Genomic DNA, 18,307 nt, shown 5'->3' with positions numbered 1-18,307 from the left:
GTTCCTGCATATTATTAGATATTCTCCCATGGAAACTTCCCATGTTATGGCCACCTGCGATGCTTGATATACAGATCATATTTCTTAATGATAATATAAAAATTGCAAGTTTCCCTTTCACTGGTTGGTATAAATATTGCCATACCACACCACCAAGTGTATTCTTTAATGCAATATTGGGGCATTTAATAACAGACAATAACAATTAAAAAAATGGTGACCGATAACGGACTCTTTAATTATACCTAAAATGGCCATAGGTCACCCCAAAGAGATCTGCGAGCCTGAAGGTGCAAGGTAGGATTCTTAGTCTGTGTGACCACAACACGCTCGAAGGCACCCTCAGATCCATCCCTCTTGGTGGATCTGCATACATCCATCTGTACCTGCCTCCCCCTCCGTAGTGGGGTGTAGATAATACGGCCCCAACCACCTCCGAGATCTGCACGAACCTGTTCTTCTTCATCATCATCATCTTGGTGGAACATGCTGGTTTCTGCAATATCAGAAGCGTAGGGAACTAGAGCATCTTCAAATGTGCTCTCTTCATCAGCTTCAGTCTCAAATTGATCCTCTGATGAAAACCATAACAAAGACATTAGCACTAGTAATATTCTACAAAATCAAGAAGGGTTTTTCCACTATAATAGAAAAGAAAAGAACAAGGAGGTTCTATCAGCAGAAGAGAAAGATGAGCCTACTTCAGTAGGACGGACATTCATGCAGAGAATCACTGTTATAATATGCGGGTTGATATAACACCAAAATACTGTTCAGATTGAGGCATGTATAGCTTATTGCCATAGTAGATGCTCGGAGCTATTTATAGACTTGGAATTCCGGAGTCCATTTCAGATCTGTTTGGATATTAGATACTCCAATATCTGGTGACTGAATAGCACCACTGAAACATCAAACCTTTTTCAGCAAAATTGATTTTAAGGTCAGGACATGATGAAAGTGGGAGAGGAAGCAAGGTTGGAAAACAAGGAACAAAGATCTTCCCTCAACATTTTGCAACTTTGGATATGATAGACCACCACCACATTGAATGCAGTATGACAGTAGCGAAATTTGGCTCCTTATATTCCCCATTAGCCATCTATGTTCTGTTACATGTCATGCTCTAAATTGCTACATCAGTGCAGCATTTAGAAGTATCTAAAGAACTCCTTTATATCTCTGCAGCGCTACAATAAGAAGGTGTATTCTTACAATATTCCAACAGACAGTAAAGGTATGGATCTTGCCCCCCCCACCCCAAACATGCTCTTCCAACTAGTTGTTGCCTAACTCCAGACTATTGGAATGTATGTTGTATCCGATGCGATGCATGTGACGCTTGTATATATTAACAATTTAAACTAAATACTCAGATCATGGTCCCAGGAATTCTGGATTAGTAATACTAAGAAACCTATAAACAGATAATTATCTGTCATATAAAACCAGTATTTATCATGTGCAATGCATGTGGCGGGCAGTAGGATGCCTGGGATTTCCATGGGAGGTCAACAGTGTGGGGGCCATGGAGGCTTCTGCTATATGTAGAGAAGTCTGTCACACGGACAGCAGACCTAATAATTAGCTGGAACGGTCACAAGGATCCAGCGGCAGGACCTGAACTTCTGATCCGATCAAGGAGAAAGAAGATTTTCTTTAACCCGCTCAACTCAAATCTTTCGAAAGATAACCAGAAGAATTTCAAAAATAGGACTTTAAGTCCCCTTTTCTTTCATTGATAACTAAAAAAACAAGGTACATAGCCTCTATTTATAATGTGAGGTCTGTCCTTACACAATTTAGGTCGGATTCCTCTTCCTAACCCTAGCAGGACTCTTTTTTCTAAAATAAACATCTCTAGTAGAAATGTTCTAAAAAAAGTTAAAAATCTCGAGAAGGTAAATCTCGACTTCTACATGAACTCTACTTTCTGTCGCTCTGCCTGATTCTTTTCGAATAGAGAGCTACATTCAATCAAAGTTTTATCCGAAAAGTAAACTTTCGGTTTGACCATGCCATTTTAGGCCCTAAACGATAAAAGTTGGGCTCGATCGCTAGGGCACCGCTCCTTATAGGGCATGGCGCCGCATCGTAGACCTCGAAAAACTGCCCGATTTAAAAAAAAATTATCTCAATCAGATGTCGTATGCCCAAGTTATGGCCTCCAGAAGTTTGGCCTACGACTCAACTTTCCGATGTGGCGGATCTTGCTCCTAGACCTTGTCCAACTCTACTCATAGTGGCTAAAGTGGTGCACATCGATCTAGAGTGGTGCACATCGATCTGGAGATCCTTCTGGATCATTTTGACAAACAACAATTTCTCTCTCATTAATACTTTCGAATTTTGCATGACTCGACAAATGGCTACTATATACATCTCTCTCTCTCTCTCTCTCTTTCTCTCTCTCCCTCTCCCTCCCTCCCTCTCCCTCTCCTCCCTCCCTCCCTTATGCCCCCTCTCAAAACCGATACCCATCCAACACTTCTGGAATGCTCCAGTAATCTTTCATCATAGTGGCTCAGTAAGTTGAAGCTCTTGATGTAAAGCCATTATTCACTCAATTTACTTATCATGCAATGCAAGTTGCCACTTCCACCTATCTCCAAAAGGTTATTATCTAGAAATACAGAAATTCTATGAGGGATGCTCCCCAATTTTGATTTAAGATATCCATTGAACTTCACTTTCATTAGCCCACATTTAAGGGGTAATTTCAGCCATCTATTATCTTGATCACCTCTAGACTGACTGAAAGAAATTTCCTCTCCTCAATCTTGCATACCCATCAACCTGATATGTAAGTTTTTCCTAGGATAACTCGTGTCATTATCAAAGCTATCCATCTTCCCAGCGGCACCTAAAGCCCCTGGAATGCTTGCCAATCACCAGACTGTAAAACTGACCACCATATAGCAACTCAAATCCCTCTCCCTCCAACAGCCCATGTATCTCATCCCTCTGGTACAAATGACAACCAACCATCAACCTGATTTTGATATGGAGTTCAAAAAGAAAGAAAGAAAGTGCAATTTTACTGATCACCATGGAAAAATTGCTGGCGTCCATCAAATTGTTGGCTAATGTGTTTCATTAACTATAGCCAATTTTATATTTCAAATAAGCACTGCACATGTTCAAGTAAAAGGCAGAGTTAAATGTGTTTAAATTTTAATAGATGGATGATCATGACACGCACATCTTTTTCTTTTAAAAAAGAAAATGTTTTAGGCCGATATAACATGCAACAAATGGATTTTTATTTTAAAAACGAGCATATGTATGCTTTCCACAAGGATCATGGTAGTACCAGTGCCCAAACATGCATACTTATGCACTCACATGCATACGTGCATAGGAAAACTCATGCATGCAAGCTACCATTGTAAGTTCGAAATCATGTTTTTCTGCTTAACTGAGCCAAAATACAGAGACATATGTGCTAGGATATATGGTAGAGCAGGGATTTTCAAAGGTCGGCAATTTTATCCACAACCAAACCATTTAACAGCATAGTTCAATTGTAGAATTTTTCATATTTGATAGTTCAACATAATTTCAAAAAATAGAAAAATCCAAAGTAGTAGTAATATAACAAAATACAAGAATAAAGAATAGAATTGATTTCAACAACATTAGAATGAATAGTTAATTACCAAAGTCAACAATAAGATCCTCAGGGTTTCTTTTAGCAAGACGTTCTTTGAGTGTCTCAAATTCCATACTGTCAAGCGGCCAAGCTTCCCTACTCAACAAAAACGAGCCAGATAACATTATAATTGTTCAAATTTCTTAAGAGGATCGAACTGCTAAAATATTGAAATAAAAGCAGAAGGTAAATGTATTTCCTTCTTCTAAACTTGAACTGAAGCCATGTATTGATTACTCCATAGAAAGTTCAGATCAATGCCTAATGTGATCGAAAAATTGGGCAGTTTATTTGTTGAATATGACTTTCAGAAACAATAAAACATTATTTAATGTAAAACTTCATATATTATTATACAAAATGGAACCTTCATATGTTGTTGTACAAAATGATTTCCATCTTAATCATATTAGCAAAGTTGATCGTATATTATATTATGGCGAAAGTATCATAGCAAATGTTTAATTCATGTGTATGGAAAAAGTTAAGGTGATAATCTTCTCCAAGATTAAACAAAATACATTCCAAGACAACTTTTACTACTTCTCCAAGATGAATCATTTTAGACAAATTAGTCCTGAAAAGTACGTAGCTATTCAATACTTCTAAATAACTTGAGCAGGAAGTTACTAAATATTGATCGATTGCCAGCATAATACATCTTTTTGTGTAATATAGTGCTGAGCACTGGCACACTGAAAAAAACAACTACACTGTGGAAAGATAGACAAGGCATGCTAACATACATAAGAACAAACCTTTTTTTCATTTTTATGCTAATATTCATTGCATTGCAATGACAAGTCAACATGATGATAACTCAAACAGAAACATCTCAGCCCTCCTAGACCATGCTAGATTTATGTTATATTAAAAACAAAATGGCCTCGCTGAACCACAAACTAACATAAACTGGTGCTAAGGTCATGTAGGGAAATCAACACGGAGGCAATAAACTCAAATAAGATTGGGAAGTTTGGGCAGATGAATAGCAAATTAATTGTTAAATAACTGATGTATAACTTTGTCAACATTCGCATGCAGTGTAACCAAGTCTTGAATTGTATACAGGGAAGGACAAGCATTATGTGCCTAAGCTCAGGTAGTCGTGGTTATTATCAAGCCAAACTGAGCTTGGATATATCTCTACTCCAGCTAGCAGAAATTTAGCATAGATTCAATTATTGATGACATCTGGTAAGAAAGAAAAGAGGGCATAAAAATTTCAACCAATTTTTTATACATTTTCTTTTCTTGAAAACATCAGAAATTTGATCAGTATAAGAACAAGTGATATTTATATTAGGTGTTATTTTCAAACTTTCTTTTGTAAGCAGAATTTTTATTCTTCTTGATGTGGCTCAGCACTCCCCAGGCTCCACCCTGGCAATGACCCAACTGACAAGCCAATCAGGCCTAGATACATCAGCTCAGAAAGTTGTATCGTGCCTGGATGAAAGCAGTTGAGACATTCTCTACCAAAATATAGCCCATCAATGCAGCAGTTTTCTTTACCGCACATAAAGAATAATATGATTCATCCAGTATTTACCAGATGCAACAACGAGATCAAATGGCAGGGATGATGTTGTTTAGGAAGAGGAAAAAAAGGAATAAGAAATCAAGAAAGTTAAACTTTCACTGTAACAACTAATACAATTAGAAAATAAATAGTCAGAAAAATTGTGCACAAACAACCTCAAAAAGATAATAACAAGCAGGCATTTTAGCTCAAGAGTAAATAGTAGTGGATTACTAATCATCTAAATTTACAGGCTGCTGGAGTTAAATCAAGCATATTGGGCTAAATTCTAACAGATATCGCCAAACACATAAAATGGTTTAGCAATATACCAGTCTACAATAAGATAACGAGTTTTCAAACAGCCTAATTTTCTCATAGCACATCAAGATGCTCGTGCATATTGAAACTCAATTGTTCACATCTTACCGTGGTCGTTTCCCACGTCTTAAAGCAACAAAGCAGAATTTCTCGTCCTCAAAGCCGCGTAACGGCTCACCTTTAGACCGCTGGGGGAGGAGAGAGGATATTAAACTATTAGAACCTTTACATGGAAAAGGAGACAAAAGGCATACAAATCACTGCATGGAGGTGAGGCTCACATACTAGTGATAATGCTATATCGATCAACATTTTCAAAATTAAAAGGGGCGTAGGTTAGTTTTTGGAATATGAGAATCTAAATGCATAATCCAAAGATGGTTCTAAGTAGTAATGAATGGTATCTCCAGAATAAATTAAGAATTGATATTTACAACCAGCAAACCTCATTACAAATATTAGAAATCAGCTTTTTTGGGGGGAGGACCTCGACTTTCCCCCTGCCCTTCATATAGTTCCATACAGTTTTCGCTTATGTGTGTGTGTATATATGTATGCATGTATATGTAAACTTATATGGATATACACGTCTTTCTCAACTCTTTTTGAATCCTCCAAGCAAGCCTAAGAGTTGTTCACTTCTTGGGCTAGTCCAGTCTTCATTACCATGTAAAATAAATATCTCAATAAGTTTTCAACGAAATGTAACAATAATACGATACTTACAGGGTTGAAAGTCTTTCTTATAAAATAAAAATGCAATAGTTTACATAGACATTATCTTATTCTCATCCCTTCCCATGTAACTTTAGTCTTCATCTTTGCCCCAATAAGTTTTTACCTTTTAAACCAATGGTTTTTCTTTCTCCAATTTAACGGTAACACGTCTCTGTCATCGGTGCATAAAAAACTATCAAGATACACAAGGCAACTACCATAAAATTCTTTTTTTTCCATTTATCAGAAACAAGAACAAACTGGGTGAACATCTTTAAGTAACATATGCATTGCTGCCATCCTAAAATGCTGCCATAGAAAGGACTACTGCCACAACAGTTCTGGTGCTAAGTATTGCCAAGTAATTGTGTTGGTCAGAATGGGTGCTTCAATAAGAAGATGAGAACTAACTGTTCGCCCTTTTAGCCAATAGTAGTGCGCAAGAGCCATTAATTTCACAGCTCAACAAAAGCTTCCAATGGCTTGCCCTTATACAAGTATGAAGTATAAACACTGGAAACCAACAGTGAGCTCATGAGAAGGATTAGCATACAGCATAGAATGGCACTACCGACCCTAGCTTCAGTACTGATATGGCAAGTGTAGTATAACACATAGCACATATGTTCCACGAGCATTATGAACAGAAATCCTGCCCTACCTCCCTTGAGGGAGAACCCCTTTTTTTAAAGAAAAAAGAAAAGAAATAAGAAGGTCTAACATTTAAATAGATGAAAAGCAACCCAAATACATATATACATCATTTTTGTGTTGTATGAAATTGTTCTTTCTTTTGGAACTTAAGGATAAAGTGTGGAAACATTTGGGGAAACTTGGACAGTTGGCGCCTGCATCAAGTGTCTAGGTAACACCAGCAAAGAGGCACAATAAGTAAAATGGAAAAAATAGCAAAATAGCAACAAAGATGGAAAAAAAAAGGGTATGAAAAGACTATCTTTTCCTAATCTAGATTATTTTGTGTTACTCCTGACTAATGAGCACATTCTTAGCAAAAGAGATCGATGAGCATATGTTTCAAATATTTAAACTGCATGTTTAAATCATCTAAATAAAGTCTACATGAATGCTAATTTTTTAGAACAAGATGGTTTTAATGAGCTTTTGGTGTGATGAAAAACAAGATTCAGACAAAGTTAAAGCTGTAACCAACCAATGGGTTACACCTTCCAACCTTGCAAGACAATAGCAAAAGAAAAATTGGGCAACCCAACATGTTCCTCTAGTCCACACATTTCAAGGGCTATAAATAGGCTATGTGCCAAGAAAAGGTTATTGGTAACAATGGTTGGAAAAACCTCTAATAGAAACCCGTTTATGTGAATGCAAAAGCACCCATAAACATGCCCACCTGCTGCAATAAATTGCAGAAAAGAGTGTGGGTATGTTTGGCTGCACGGAAATCTGCAGAAAAGGAAAAGTCATACATGGAAAGGAAAAGTTCTCCAGAGATGTAGCAATAAGTTTTTTTTTATATATATGTAGTAAGTAATAAGTTGTGAGACAAACAGATTGAAAAGCTAGTTCATCCAAGGAAAACAAGTTTTCTATGAATTTTCTTTGAGGAACTAGACCAGTGAGAGATTTCATCGCCTTCCTCAAGAGAATAAGATTCTCATCATGCTCCCACAGAGGATGTGAGCTTCATTGCATTTTCCACATCCGTGTGGAGATTTAATGAGCCCCTGAACTAAGTAAATACGACATTCTTTTTGGTAACACAGGCATGAATAGACACAAAGAAGTGCTCAGGCACTAGGCATATCACAACTGAAGCCTCACAAGGTGATCAGCTCTCAGATAACCAAGGAGATACAGGGAACTGATAAAGTGGCTGCTAACCCTTCTGGGAATTATACCCACCTGAGACATGACCTTTCATTTGGGGTCAGATCAGGTGGGATTGGAATGGATCAGCACAAAGGATAGAAGGGTCGCTGAATCTGATTGACATGTTCATAACCATCACAATTAACAGTAAGTTGTGGAGCAGTTAAAGTGTGATTGTGAAGCTAAAACATATAGAGGCCAGGTTTGCTACCCACACTCATGCAAGGATCTCTAGTGTTCACATACATCAAAAAAGAGCAGCAAGCACGAAGTTTGGGAGTCTTCTCGAGGCAATCATGTGGCCTTTTAAAAGGCTTCTAGGGCAAAAGTGATCAAAAGCAGACACACCCGTACCCCATCTTTTATCAATATTTCTCCAGTCAATAGGTAACTGTTCAGACTGTAAAATTTCCTCCCTACCTCACACCCAAAGCCAAGCAATAATCAAAATGAGTTTTATTATAGCTAATAAAATGATAATGATAGCAGCAAAAAACATAAACATAATTAGCATAATTCTTCAGATAGTACAGTCAACCAGCACAAATATCCATTTCACTTCTACAAGATAGAAAAATAAAGAGGTACAAAGAAACAGAAAAGAAAAAGGAAAAGTCACCTTATAAGCACGTTGTGATGATGTCCTCTCCAAGCGTTGAACAAAGTGGCAATATTTTCCAGTGTTCTCCAGTGGACAGCGTCCATCATGCGGACACTGAAAAATAAACCAGTAGTGTAAGTGACCGAAAGACCAAACCCTTATATTTAAAAACTATAGAGGAAATTGTTCTCAAGCAACTCACAGGAGCAACCACAAATGCACCACTTTTTAGCGAGGCCCTCTCAACAGCAATACTTTTTACATCACTTGAAACTTCCCTTGATGAATCATTACTCTTGCGGCATTTCTTTGAAGGCAAACAGATAATGATTATAATTAATTAAGCATTAAAAGTTAGATGAACTAAGCAGCAGAGAATTAATGGGAACAATCAGCTTACCCTCTTTTCCATCCACAGTATATACGAACGCATTTGGGTTATAATTTTTGATCCATGTGGGGTCCCAGGCTCCAACAAAACCTACCCAAAATTTGACACCTTTCAGACAGGCTTAGAATAAAATAGAAGTCTAAATGTTAAAATTATGTTTTGTCACAAATTAGAAAACTTATGAAGTGCCACTCAAAAATTTGAGTACACAAAAGATGAGTCTAGAAAACATCAAATGTCTTTGTATAGGAATTTGTATAAGATCATGCATTAAAACAATATTAGGCTGTTGTTAAGGTGAACCATGGAATCTTTTGACTGCCCTAGTCCTTTATAATTTCTCTTCCAATCAGTTCATTAAGCTTTTCAACAGGAACACAGGTAGATACCTAGAGTGATATTTTCATTCTCTCTGCATGAAAGTTTTTTTTCCTTTAACCGTCTTTCAAGAATAGAAAAAGGTAAAGAAGTGCCTTGAATCTTGATAACTACATTAACATGGTTTTAGCTGAATATGACAAGGCAGTTTTTTTTGTGGAATATGACTGCCTATAATTTAACCAAGCTATCATTTGATATGTGCTTACATTCAAGAAATTCTAGAAAATATTCTAAAATCTAAAACATCCCTAGATGATCACAGGTAAAAACATCATCCAAGTTGTTACAAACAAATGTAAGTAATGTCAATAAAAAAATATTTTTATTGACATCATAAATAAGTCAATAACCATAACCAAGAAGAAGCCAAAATAAATGAATTAAAATAAAACACTAAGCTTGTTGATCATACCAAAACATCTCGTGTAAGATCCCAAAGCTGACGTACTACAGTGATCCGGTCACTTAATGACGGTATCTCCCCAAGTGCATACGACTTCAACATAAGCAACAATATTTTAACGTGAGTAGCTTAAACAGCAATCAGTATGATACTTTAAAATTTTAAAGAGATGCAACAAAAACACTACCACAACAAATGATTATGAAATTGAAAATTAAATAGTGTACTACAGTCAATTCAAGAATATGAGTTTGTAGATTAAGAATGACAGCCAAGACGCAGCAGGTAGATTAAGAATGATGCCATTAGGTCGGCATAAGCAACAATATTTTAAAATGATCGGCTTAAACAGCTAGTGTGATGCTTTGAAATCTTCAAGATGTGCAGCAAGAACACTACGCATATTAATGCTAAGTTAATTAAAAACAAATTAGTGCAGTACACACACCAAATCCAAAACTATGAGTTTGTATGTCAAGAATGATATACCAGATGCAACCACACATGCAGGCAAACAAAAACCCAGCAGAACAAACCTACCCAAAACAGGCATTTAGACTGTTATTTCGGCCTTTTTTCAGACCTAAAAAATCTAGCTTAAAACCAGCCTGCACTAAGGTTAATATGACTCTGGCTTGGGGTGCTACTCGGACAAGTTCAATTAATAGGCAAGCCAAAACCAACATAATGAGTTTCTAGGTTGGTAGTTCCCTTTCATCATTGCTAAGTCAAATTAGAGACAGAACTTAAATTGGAAATTTCAGTTCAGCAAACAATCCCAAACTTCCGGGCAAGGATTCAAGTCTCGACGGGATGTCCTGCGGGCAAGGTATGCCGAACCGGTACCGGTCCCCAACCGACTAACCACGGAAGGAAAAAAAAAAAAACGATGCGTGCGCGTCCGCATTGTGGGATTAAATGGCCCACACGAGCTGCCCCGCATGGGCTCGCTGGCCGGCTCGGAGAACCGCGCGCGGGCGCAAGCTAGGCGCGTGATTCCTCGCTAACGCCTGCGCAGGCGCTCCCTTTTTTTTTCTTTTTTTCCCTTCCGCACGCGGTTCTCTGCGCGTGGAATGGCGCGCGGGCGCGAGCTAGGCCTGTGATTCCTCGCTAACGCCTGCGCAGGCGCTCCCTTTTTTTTTCTTTTTTTTTCCTTCTCTTCTTCCTTCTTCTTCCTAAGCGTTCTCTCCTCCTTTCTTCCCCTCTCTCCTCCTCTCTTCTCCTCTCCTTCCCCCTTCTGCGAGCAAGGAAAGAAAAGAAACCGCAAGGAAGGGGGCTGATCCTCGTCCGGGTGCTCGGAAGGGGGTTAGCCCGAGGCTCGGTGCGAACCGGTAATCTTCTTTCTTTCTCTTTCTTCCTTTTCTTTCCTCTTCTTCTTCCCTACCGGTGCAAACCGTTTTCAAAGACTGTACCATATCGATCCCGGGCGATACTGGTACGGTTCAGCAGACCCTACCTGCGGGACACCGAGATGGAGTACCATCCCATGTGTCGGGACAGAACTCTCGCCATCATCTCAGTGTCCCGATCAGCACGTCTTGGGACATCCCGTTCCAAGTGTCGAGACAATATGGGAAGGCGGCGCATCCCATTCTATGTGAAAAACGAACAGCCCTATCCCACTAGATTTAAAACCTTGCTTTCAAGAAAGCAATAGTAGATTTCAACTATAATTTATAGAGCCATCACAAAAAGATTCCAATAAAAGGTAGCAAAAGGGCAACAATATCATTAGAATAAAAGGTCTAAAGAAGAAAACCAAGTAATACAATTAATGGAACATGACACTGCAAGTGAAAACAGATGTGAAGAATCCATAAATAATTAAAAAATCCAGATGATATATAGAGAAAGATTAAGAAAAATGAAAGGAAAGGAAAAGAGTGTGATTAAAGAGAATTGTAGCAATGGAGAATCCATGGCTCAAGAGGACACTCATAATCTTCAATTCATCACGATGCAAGGACATTTAATGATAAAATCCCACCTTCTTATCCAACAAGCAAGTTTTACAGCAACAGCAAAAAGAAAGAAAAATAAAAGAAGGCAATCAGCCCTCAGGTTTTAATTAAAATGAAGTTCAAATTCTCTACAGCCCCCGGGGGGGAGAGGGGCGCGGTAGGGGTAACAAAGAAAAGAAAGGAAGGAAAAAGACATGAAAATAATCTAGAAGGAGGAGGGGCTCTTAACTGCCTCACATTGGTCCTGACTTCTCAATTAATACCTTGAACTTTCAGAACCATTAATGGTCTTTTGCCCATCCAATTCGATTGACACTTAGCCCATTTAAGATTATATGAGCTTGTTCATCTCCACTTAGTCATCCATTCACCTCAAAGAGGACTGCCACTAAGTCGGGCTCAGGCTAGGCGATCCAACAAGTTCAACATGCCCAAGCCAAAATGCTATAAATCCAAGCCTAGTGAGACTGCCTATTAACAGGTCTAGCCTCATATCATGTCTTCATAAAACCTAATTTTCTCCCCCTGCACAAACATGGATTTATATGTCTTTACATGACCTTCCTCCAAACATTACCAATAACTGGCCTATCATGTCCTTCCAAGTAGAAAACTGAAAAAGGGGATAAGTTCAAACAAGCGACCAGCTTGCTGCATGACAATTTCAAACTCTTGAAAATTAACAACATTAGAAAATTTGAATACTGTAAATCAATTAAATGCACAAGAATGTGGGGGTGAGTGAGTTGATAAAGTATGCTAATAAAGATAACTATGAAGAAGAAAATTAATGAACACATGCCCTTTTTCTTTTCCTTTTGAGTCTGATTATGAACACATGTCACAATCAAACTGACCTATTCATGCTCATGCAACATTGCTTCTAAGTTCTAAATCTCAATTGGCACATCTGCTTCCCATAAGACAATTGTTTTGTAACTCTTAAAAATCAAACCCTTGATCATTCTCCCTGCTAGCTTTACACTCCCTAATTCACAAATAGTAATAAAATCGGCCTTTAGCCAAATTTTATTTTGTTATATCACTTCTATAGAGGAATAAAATCCTAGTAGCAAAATTGTCTAACCCTATTAGATATTCTTTCATCTAAGTTTCTAAATTGATAACTACAGAAAAAGGGCATTTCAATAATTTTATCATCTTAAGAACAAGTCACTAAATACATGCCTAAGTAATTACGTATTTTGAAAAAGTATTTATCCTAGCTTATGCAAGAAAATAAAGAAAAGGAAAGGGTAGGACAGCTTACATGATGCCATTATACTAGCACAAAAATAAAATAATCAATAAACATCCATGAAACAATAATAGGTTTAGAGAACTCACAGAAATTACGAGGTCATGCTCTCTATCACGCTTATCAAGATTACGGTTCAATGCTTGAATGCTATCATAGCTATGAATGAGCGGTAAGTTTTTCAAATCTATGACAAAAGCAACAAGTAATTACTCAAATTATCTCAAATAATTGTTGTGTTTCATATGCCATGACAACCTAGATACTAAATAATTTGCAAGGATAAAATTTATGAATCACAAGTATTCACCAAGATATAAAACCAAAACTTCCAAAAACTGAGAAGCTATAATCAAGTCAACATAATAACAAACCATTACCATAAATATTGTAAAAAAATAAATACACCAAATAATGTGCTATTTATTATTTAATAGGTCCATAGTCCCTTTCTTTGATCCAACCCTGTAGAATTTGCTTGCTAATTGTGAGACTTTTTCATTATGGCTAAATTGCATTATCAAGTAATATTTTTTAAATCTTATGCATATCCTTTTTTTCTATGCTATTGATTCATTGTGCTCCAGCTCTGTTACTCTTTTTTAAAACCAATTTAAATATATTTAGTATATCATACTTTTCAGATTAAATAGCATAATGTGCATTGCATGAGCCTTGAGCAAACTATATCCCTAGGCTTTATTTAACTAAATCCCATTCACTAGTTTACTATTTTTCACGGAATTTGATTGCCATAATTGCTACTATTTCACTGACAATGTCTTTTCCCTGACAAATACCTAGCCATCGCACTGTCATATGATTGAATTGATGACTTGTTTTTGTATTCGTTATGTTGATCTTCCAAATAACATACAATAGCATGCCCTGGGCATTGCAGGGGTTTTGTGCTTGTAAAATATCATGGTGCTCATCTCATCCATTTCGAAATTTTGATGATTGTAGCTCTGTTTTCCATCTTTCAGTCTTGTAAGAAACCTAATCGTATTAGGAGTTATTTATTATTGTCAAATTGCAATTTTCCCTCTTCTTAGTCCTTCAGATGCCATTCCAAACCTTTAATCGTACATCTTTTTGGAACATTAATGATATAGATGATTTATGAAATATACTGCAGTAACATTTTGCAGGACTGTATGTAACATACAGTGAATGAACTGCATAATCTGGGTCAGAGAGTTTCTTTTGAATATGATAACCTTTACTGGCCCCCAATCACCAAAAGAAGAAGCATTGATATCAGAAATTAGTTTACCTTGAAGAAGGCTTTGGCAAGCTCTTTGCATTGATTTAGATGGCTCTACCAAATTTACTCTCTCCAAAGAACGAGGCCAGACCTCCCGCATTGCCCTGAAGAATTTCAATTTTGGTAATACAGAAAAGATAACCTGACATACACAACCTCCACTATTTACAAGTACAATCCTTGGGAATAATCAAAAGATAATATCCTGCAAACTCTAATGAAATTATGGTATTCTCACCAAAGTACCGAACCTGGTCCAGCACCGAAATCCAAGACCCTCGCTGGAGAGAACTCCGGCAACCTCCGACGAACCTAAAAGAGCAAGCCACCCTCAGAAGAAATACAGGGGAGAAGCGAACAAGAAACAGGGCTAATGCACACACAAACAAAGCAACATGGTCTTATTCAAAAGAAAAGAAGAAAAAAAAGGGGGGGTTGGCAGCTTTGAACCTCTCTCAGGACGCGGTGGCATGCGGAGTAGACGGCGGGCATACGGGAGGCCACATAGGCCACGGTCTCGTCCTCCCTATACTTAAGACCGATGTCCCCATAGGCCGACTGGATCTTCCAGCGCGCGGAACGGTGGTCGACGGGGCGGTGGGGGTCGTCGACAAGGTCCCGTGAGGAGGAGGCCATAAGCTGGAGGTTGGCGTCCTTGATGCGGCTGAAGGACTCCGAGAGGAGCAGAACCTTGCGGTTCATGTGGGCCTCCTGCCTCTCTGCTTCGAACACGACAAAGATTTCAAAGAATCTCGAAAGAAGGAAAAGAGAATCGAAGTGGTGCGAATAGATCAAGACCTCGGAGGAATTTCTTGACGGCGCGTCGGAGGGATAGGGGGACGAGGTGGATGCCCTCCGATTGCTTCGCGGCGGAGCGAAGGGTCTCCGGGGTTAACACCTTGGAGGCGGCCTCGGGTAATACAGCGGAGGCCATTATCGGCTCTCTCTCTCTCGCTCGCCCGCCCGCTTCCTTCCTTCCACCGTCGAAAGGAAAGAAGTATAGGATCGGAGCTCTCCCTCTCTCTCGCTCGCTCGCTCGGTCGCCCGCTTCCACCGTCGAAAGGAAAGGGTTTAGGGTTTTGGCAAGATCGGCAACGACGGGACGAGGTGAGGGGACAGCGGGTCGGATCCGGGTCGGGTCCATGTTTTGTGGCCTATAGCAAATCCCTTGTTCAGTGGGCCTCGTGAAGCCCACCAGTCTTAAGGCGCAAACGTATTGGTCATCATTACCCACTGTACCTGGAGGCCTAACTAATTTAACCGTCCACGGCCCAAACCTTTATCCATCCATGCATAAATTTCTTTGCTCGAGTTTGACAGGGACGGTATGCAGCGAAGACCAATGTAACCTCGAATAACTCGTTGAAGAATGGATAGACTAAACTACGTTCATGGAACAAAAACATCTACTTGCTTAGGGCCTGTTTGAAAGTTCGGATAAGCTGTCCAGGAATAAACCCCCTTGTAAAAGAAGGGGAAGGAAGAAGGGGCGATTGAGAAGAGTCTCAGGAAATCATTGTAAGCAATCCAATCATTCAATCTGGAAAAAGGTTCGAGTTGTATCTTTTGCATAGAGAAATGATTGACCTTCTTTCGCAACGTCAAATCTTTGGATTGTACAATAATCATGTAAGAAGGTGAATCATCCTTTGCTTTGAGATTTGCATGGGATGCAATTCAGAAAGTGAATTATTTTTTTGCACAAAAAATACAACCCGAACCCTCCAGAAAAAATGGGATGACACGCTCATCTGGGCTCGAGTTATATCTTTCACGCGGCAGAATGGTTGATCTTTTTTTTCCGCAGTGTCACCCATCAGATCGCGCTCCGTACAGATCTCAATGCACTCCGAACATGTCCAATGAATCATTCTTGCATGCAAAAGATGCAACCCAGTCTCCTTTATCTTAGTCCTTAGAAGGTGATTTTTGTTACGATCCTAAAAAATCAAAGTTTCCCGTGGCAGTAAAATATTTCCTCCCCTTCACAAACTCTCACCTCGGAACCTTATTTTTCCTGGATTATTCCATGGACAAGCCATCCGGGAATACACGTAGGCTTCAATCTTAAATGCAGTCAAAAATGCATGATATCATCGTTTAATTAACAACTTTCCAAGTTTCACATAAAATGCATTCAGCCTGGACTTGAACATATACTCCAGGAGTGAGATTTGGGTTCCAGTGCACTTATTGACGTTCCCAGCATGAACTCATAAGGAGTCTTTCTAATAATTTGCATCAGGCCCCCACCTAAACTGCGATTGACTGATATAACGGTTATAATGACCGTTATTTGCCTCAAAAAATAGCAATTCAAATATTTTATATTGAAACGATCATTATTATAGTAGTTGTTATAATGTCATTATAACAAAAAATAATTGATAGTGATGGAAAAGTAAGTGCATTATATTTCCATTCACTTCTCTGCGGACAAAAAAAAAATGTTATTTGGTGAGGAAAATTTGATAAAAAAATCAGATTTTAGAAAAATATGTGTATTCAGATAAAAGATTCGACTGAAAAATATGGTTGCTGTTGATGCTATAACATACATGTTATCTTTTCTATTGATATTAGATATAATGTAATTGGGGGCACCAAAAACGTTATGATGGCTTTGCATGGTCTAAAGGATTGAAAGTCAAAAGAACGAAGGATTGAAAGTCAAAAGAACGGCAAGCTAAACACCTATCTCGCATGGGTAAAAAATTGTTTAATAATAATAATAATAATATATAACCAAACAATTAAGTATAAGTAGTGGGCAATTAATGTCTAGTTGCTTGGGCTTGGACTTTCGCTTTCTCCCACCTCTCTATTTCTCCAATTTTTTTTTTTTCTTTTTGCCCTTTCTTTAGAGGATTGTCGGCTTTCCCCTTCTTTGCTAACTTATTCAATAAAGAAGAAGAAAAAAGCTATTAGGGCAGGCCACAATAAACTTTAAAATTAGAAGTTGCAGTTGCTGAATCTATTCCTCGATCTCCAATTTATGGATGATTTGATTAATGAGTGGAGAAGAGATTTCTGAAAAACATTATGCTTGTTAAAGTAGAGCCTCTACTGTTGCCTCCTTCCCATCACCCTCCCCTCAATGGATCATCTCGTTCCATTCTTAGCTTCAACCTCTATTTCATTTTAATTAATCAATGAAATATTATGATGGGTTTCCACCATTTTGCTCAAAAAAAATAAATTGTAACACAAAATTTTACTATTCGTCGCCAGCATTCTTTTAAATATTAATGTTGCACCACCCATGATCCCTAAAGAAGGGAGCTACAGGACTTGGTTGTCCTACTTTCTCTCTCCTTAAGGAATCTATCTTTGTTGGAGTTTTCATTCATTGACTAGAAATGGCACTTGGCTTGTTTCATTGTTTCTCATAATTTATACATGGGCGGCGGCGTCGTTCTCGGGTCGCACAAAAAATATGGGAATCTTCCTTGCAGCTTTGGCATATATGGCCACCTTGGGGGGACACCGAAAGCCAGTCGTATAGCATTCCGGGACCTTCTGTTCGCAGATTCTGTTGGGTGTATTCGTACCCGAGTAGTATGAATTGCCCGTTTTAGCAAAAAAAAAAAAAAAAAAAAGCCAGTCATATCACCCCCTTTGACTCGCCCAATTGCCTTAAGATAATGAGGAGGTGCTAAACTCACAACGATTACTTAGCAAATCATTCATCTCTCCTAATCAGCCGATCTATTTGTTTCTTTTTCGACCATTTCTTTCAATGGTGAATTGGAGATTCGGCGATCATAGCGTGCACAGTTTTAGCACCATGGAAGAAGGCCAAGGTGATTGCAAAGTTTCATGCATTAATCTAATGTGGACTTTAGTAGGTGCATGTACTCATCCATTAAGCATTAAATCAAAACATATAAAATTCTTCAAATTCCTACTTTCTACTTGTGCGTAGCGTTTGGCTTCAAGGCTCTTTGTTCAGATGGGATAATTAGATTCAAGGCTGTCGCCCTTT

At 38.4% G+C, this 18,307-nt stretch overlaps 1 protein-coding gene across 2 annotated transcripts; it reads right to left on the bottom strand.

The window, feature by feature from the left end:
- Positions 1-69: 69 nt before the first annotated feature.
- On the bottom strand, positions 70-15,439 carry LOC103695449 (copper ion binding / methyltransferase). 2 transcript variants are annotated; one of them, XM_008776782.5, is made up of 12 exons: positions 15,121-15,439; positions 14,773-15,041; positions 14,561-14,634; positions 14,332-14,426; positions 13,145-13,242; positions 9,846-9,929; positions 9,062-9,142; positions 8,864-8,968; positions 8,680-8,775; positions 5,604-5,683; positions 3,660-3,748; positions 70-574 (listed from the first exon to the last, which is right to left on the bottom strand). In XM_008776782.5, the coding sequence occupies exons 1-12, from the start codon at positions 15,254-15,256 to the stop codon at positions 246-248; spliced, it is 1,536 nt and encodes a 511-aa protein (XP_008775004.2). In that variant the 5' UTR covers positions 15,257-15,439; the 3' UTR covers positions 70-245. The 2 variants fall into 2 exon arrangements, with proteins under 2 accessions (XP_008775004.2, XP_026656335.2); XM_026800534.4 differs by having other exon boundaries at positions 14,773-15,044; positions 15,121-15,438.
- Positions 15,440-18,307: the final 2,868 nt, after the last annotated feature.

The sequence above is a fragment of the Phoenix dactylifera genome, chromosome 3 (genome assembly GCF_051530095.1).
Source record: "Phoenix dactylifera cultivar Ajwa chromosome 3, Ajwa_hap1_PhDact_Kaust_v1.1, whole genome shotgun sequence".
Classification (NCBI taxonomy): Eukaryota; Viridiplantae; Streptophyta; class Magnoliopsida; order Arecales; family Arecaceae; genus Phoenix; species Phoenix dactylifera.
The sequence above is the reverse complement of the archived record's forward strand: the minus strand, read 5'-3'. Positions and strand labels throughout refer to the sequence as shown.

Excerpts from the sequence above, each read along its gene's own strand:
- LOC103695449 (XM_026800534.4), bottom strand. The coding sequence starts at position 15,256 with ATGGCCTCCGCTGTATTACCCGAGGCCGCCTCCAAGGTGTTAACCCCG. Across the intron at positions 14,427-14,560 it reads GGACCAGGTTCGGTACTTTG|GGCAATGCGGGAGGTCTGGC; the intron begins GTGAGAATACCA and ends GAAATTCTTCAG. Across the intron at positions 8,969-9,061 it reads TACTGTGGATGGAAAAGAGG|AAATGCCGCAAGAGTAATGA; the intron begins GTAAGCTGATTG and ends TTGCCTTCAAAG.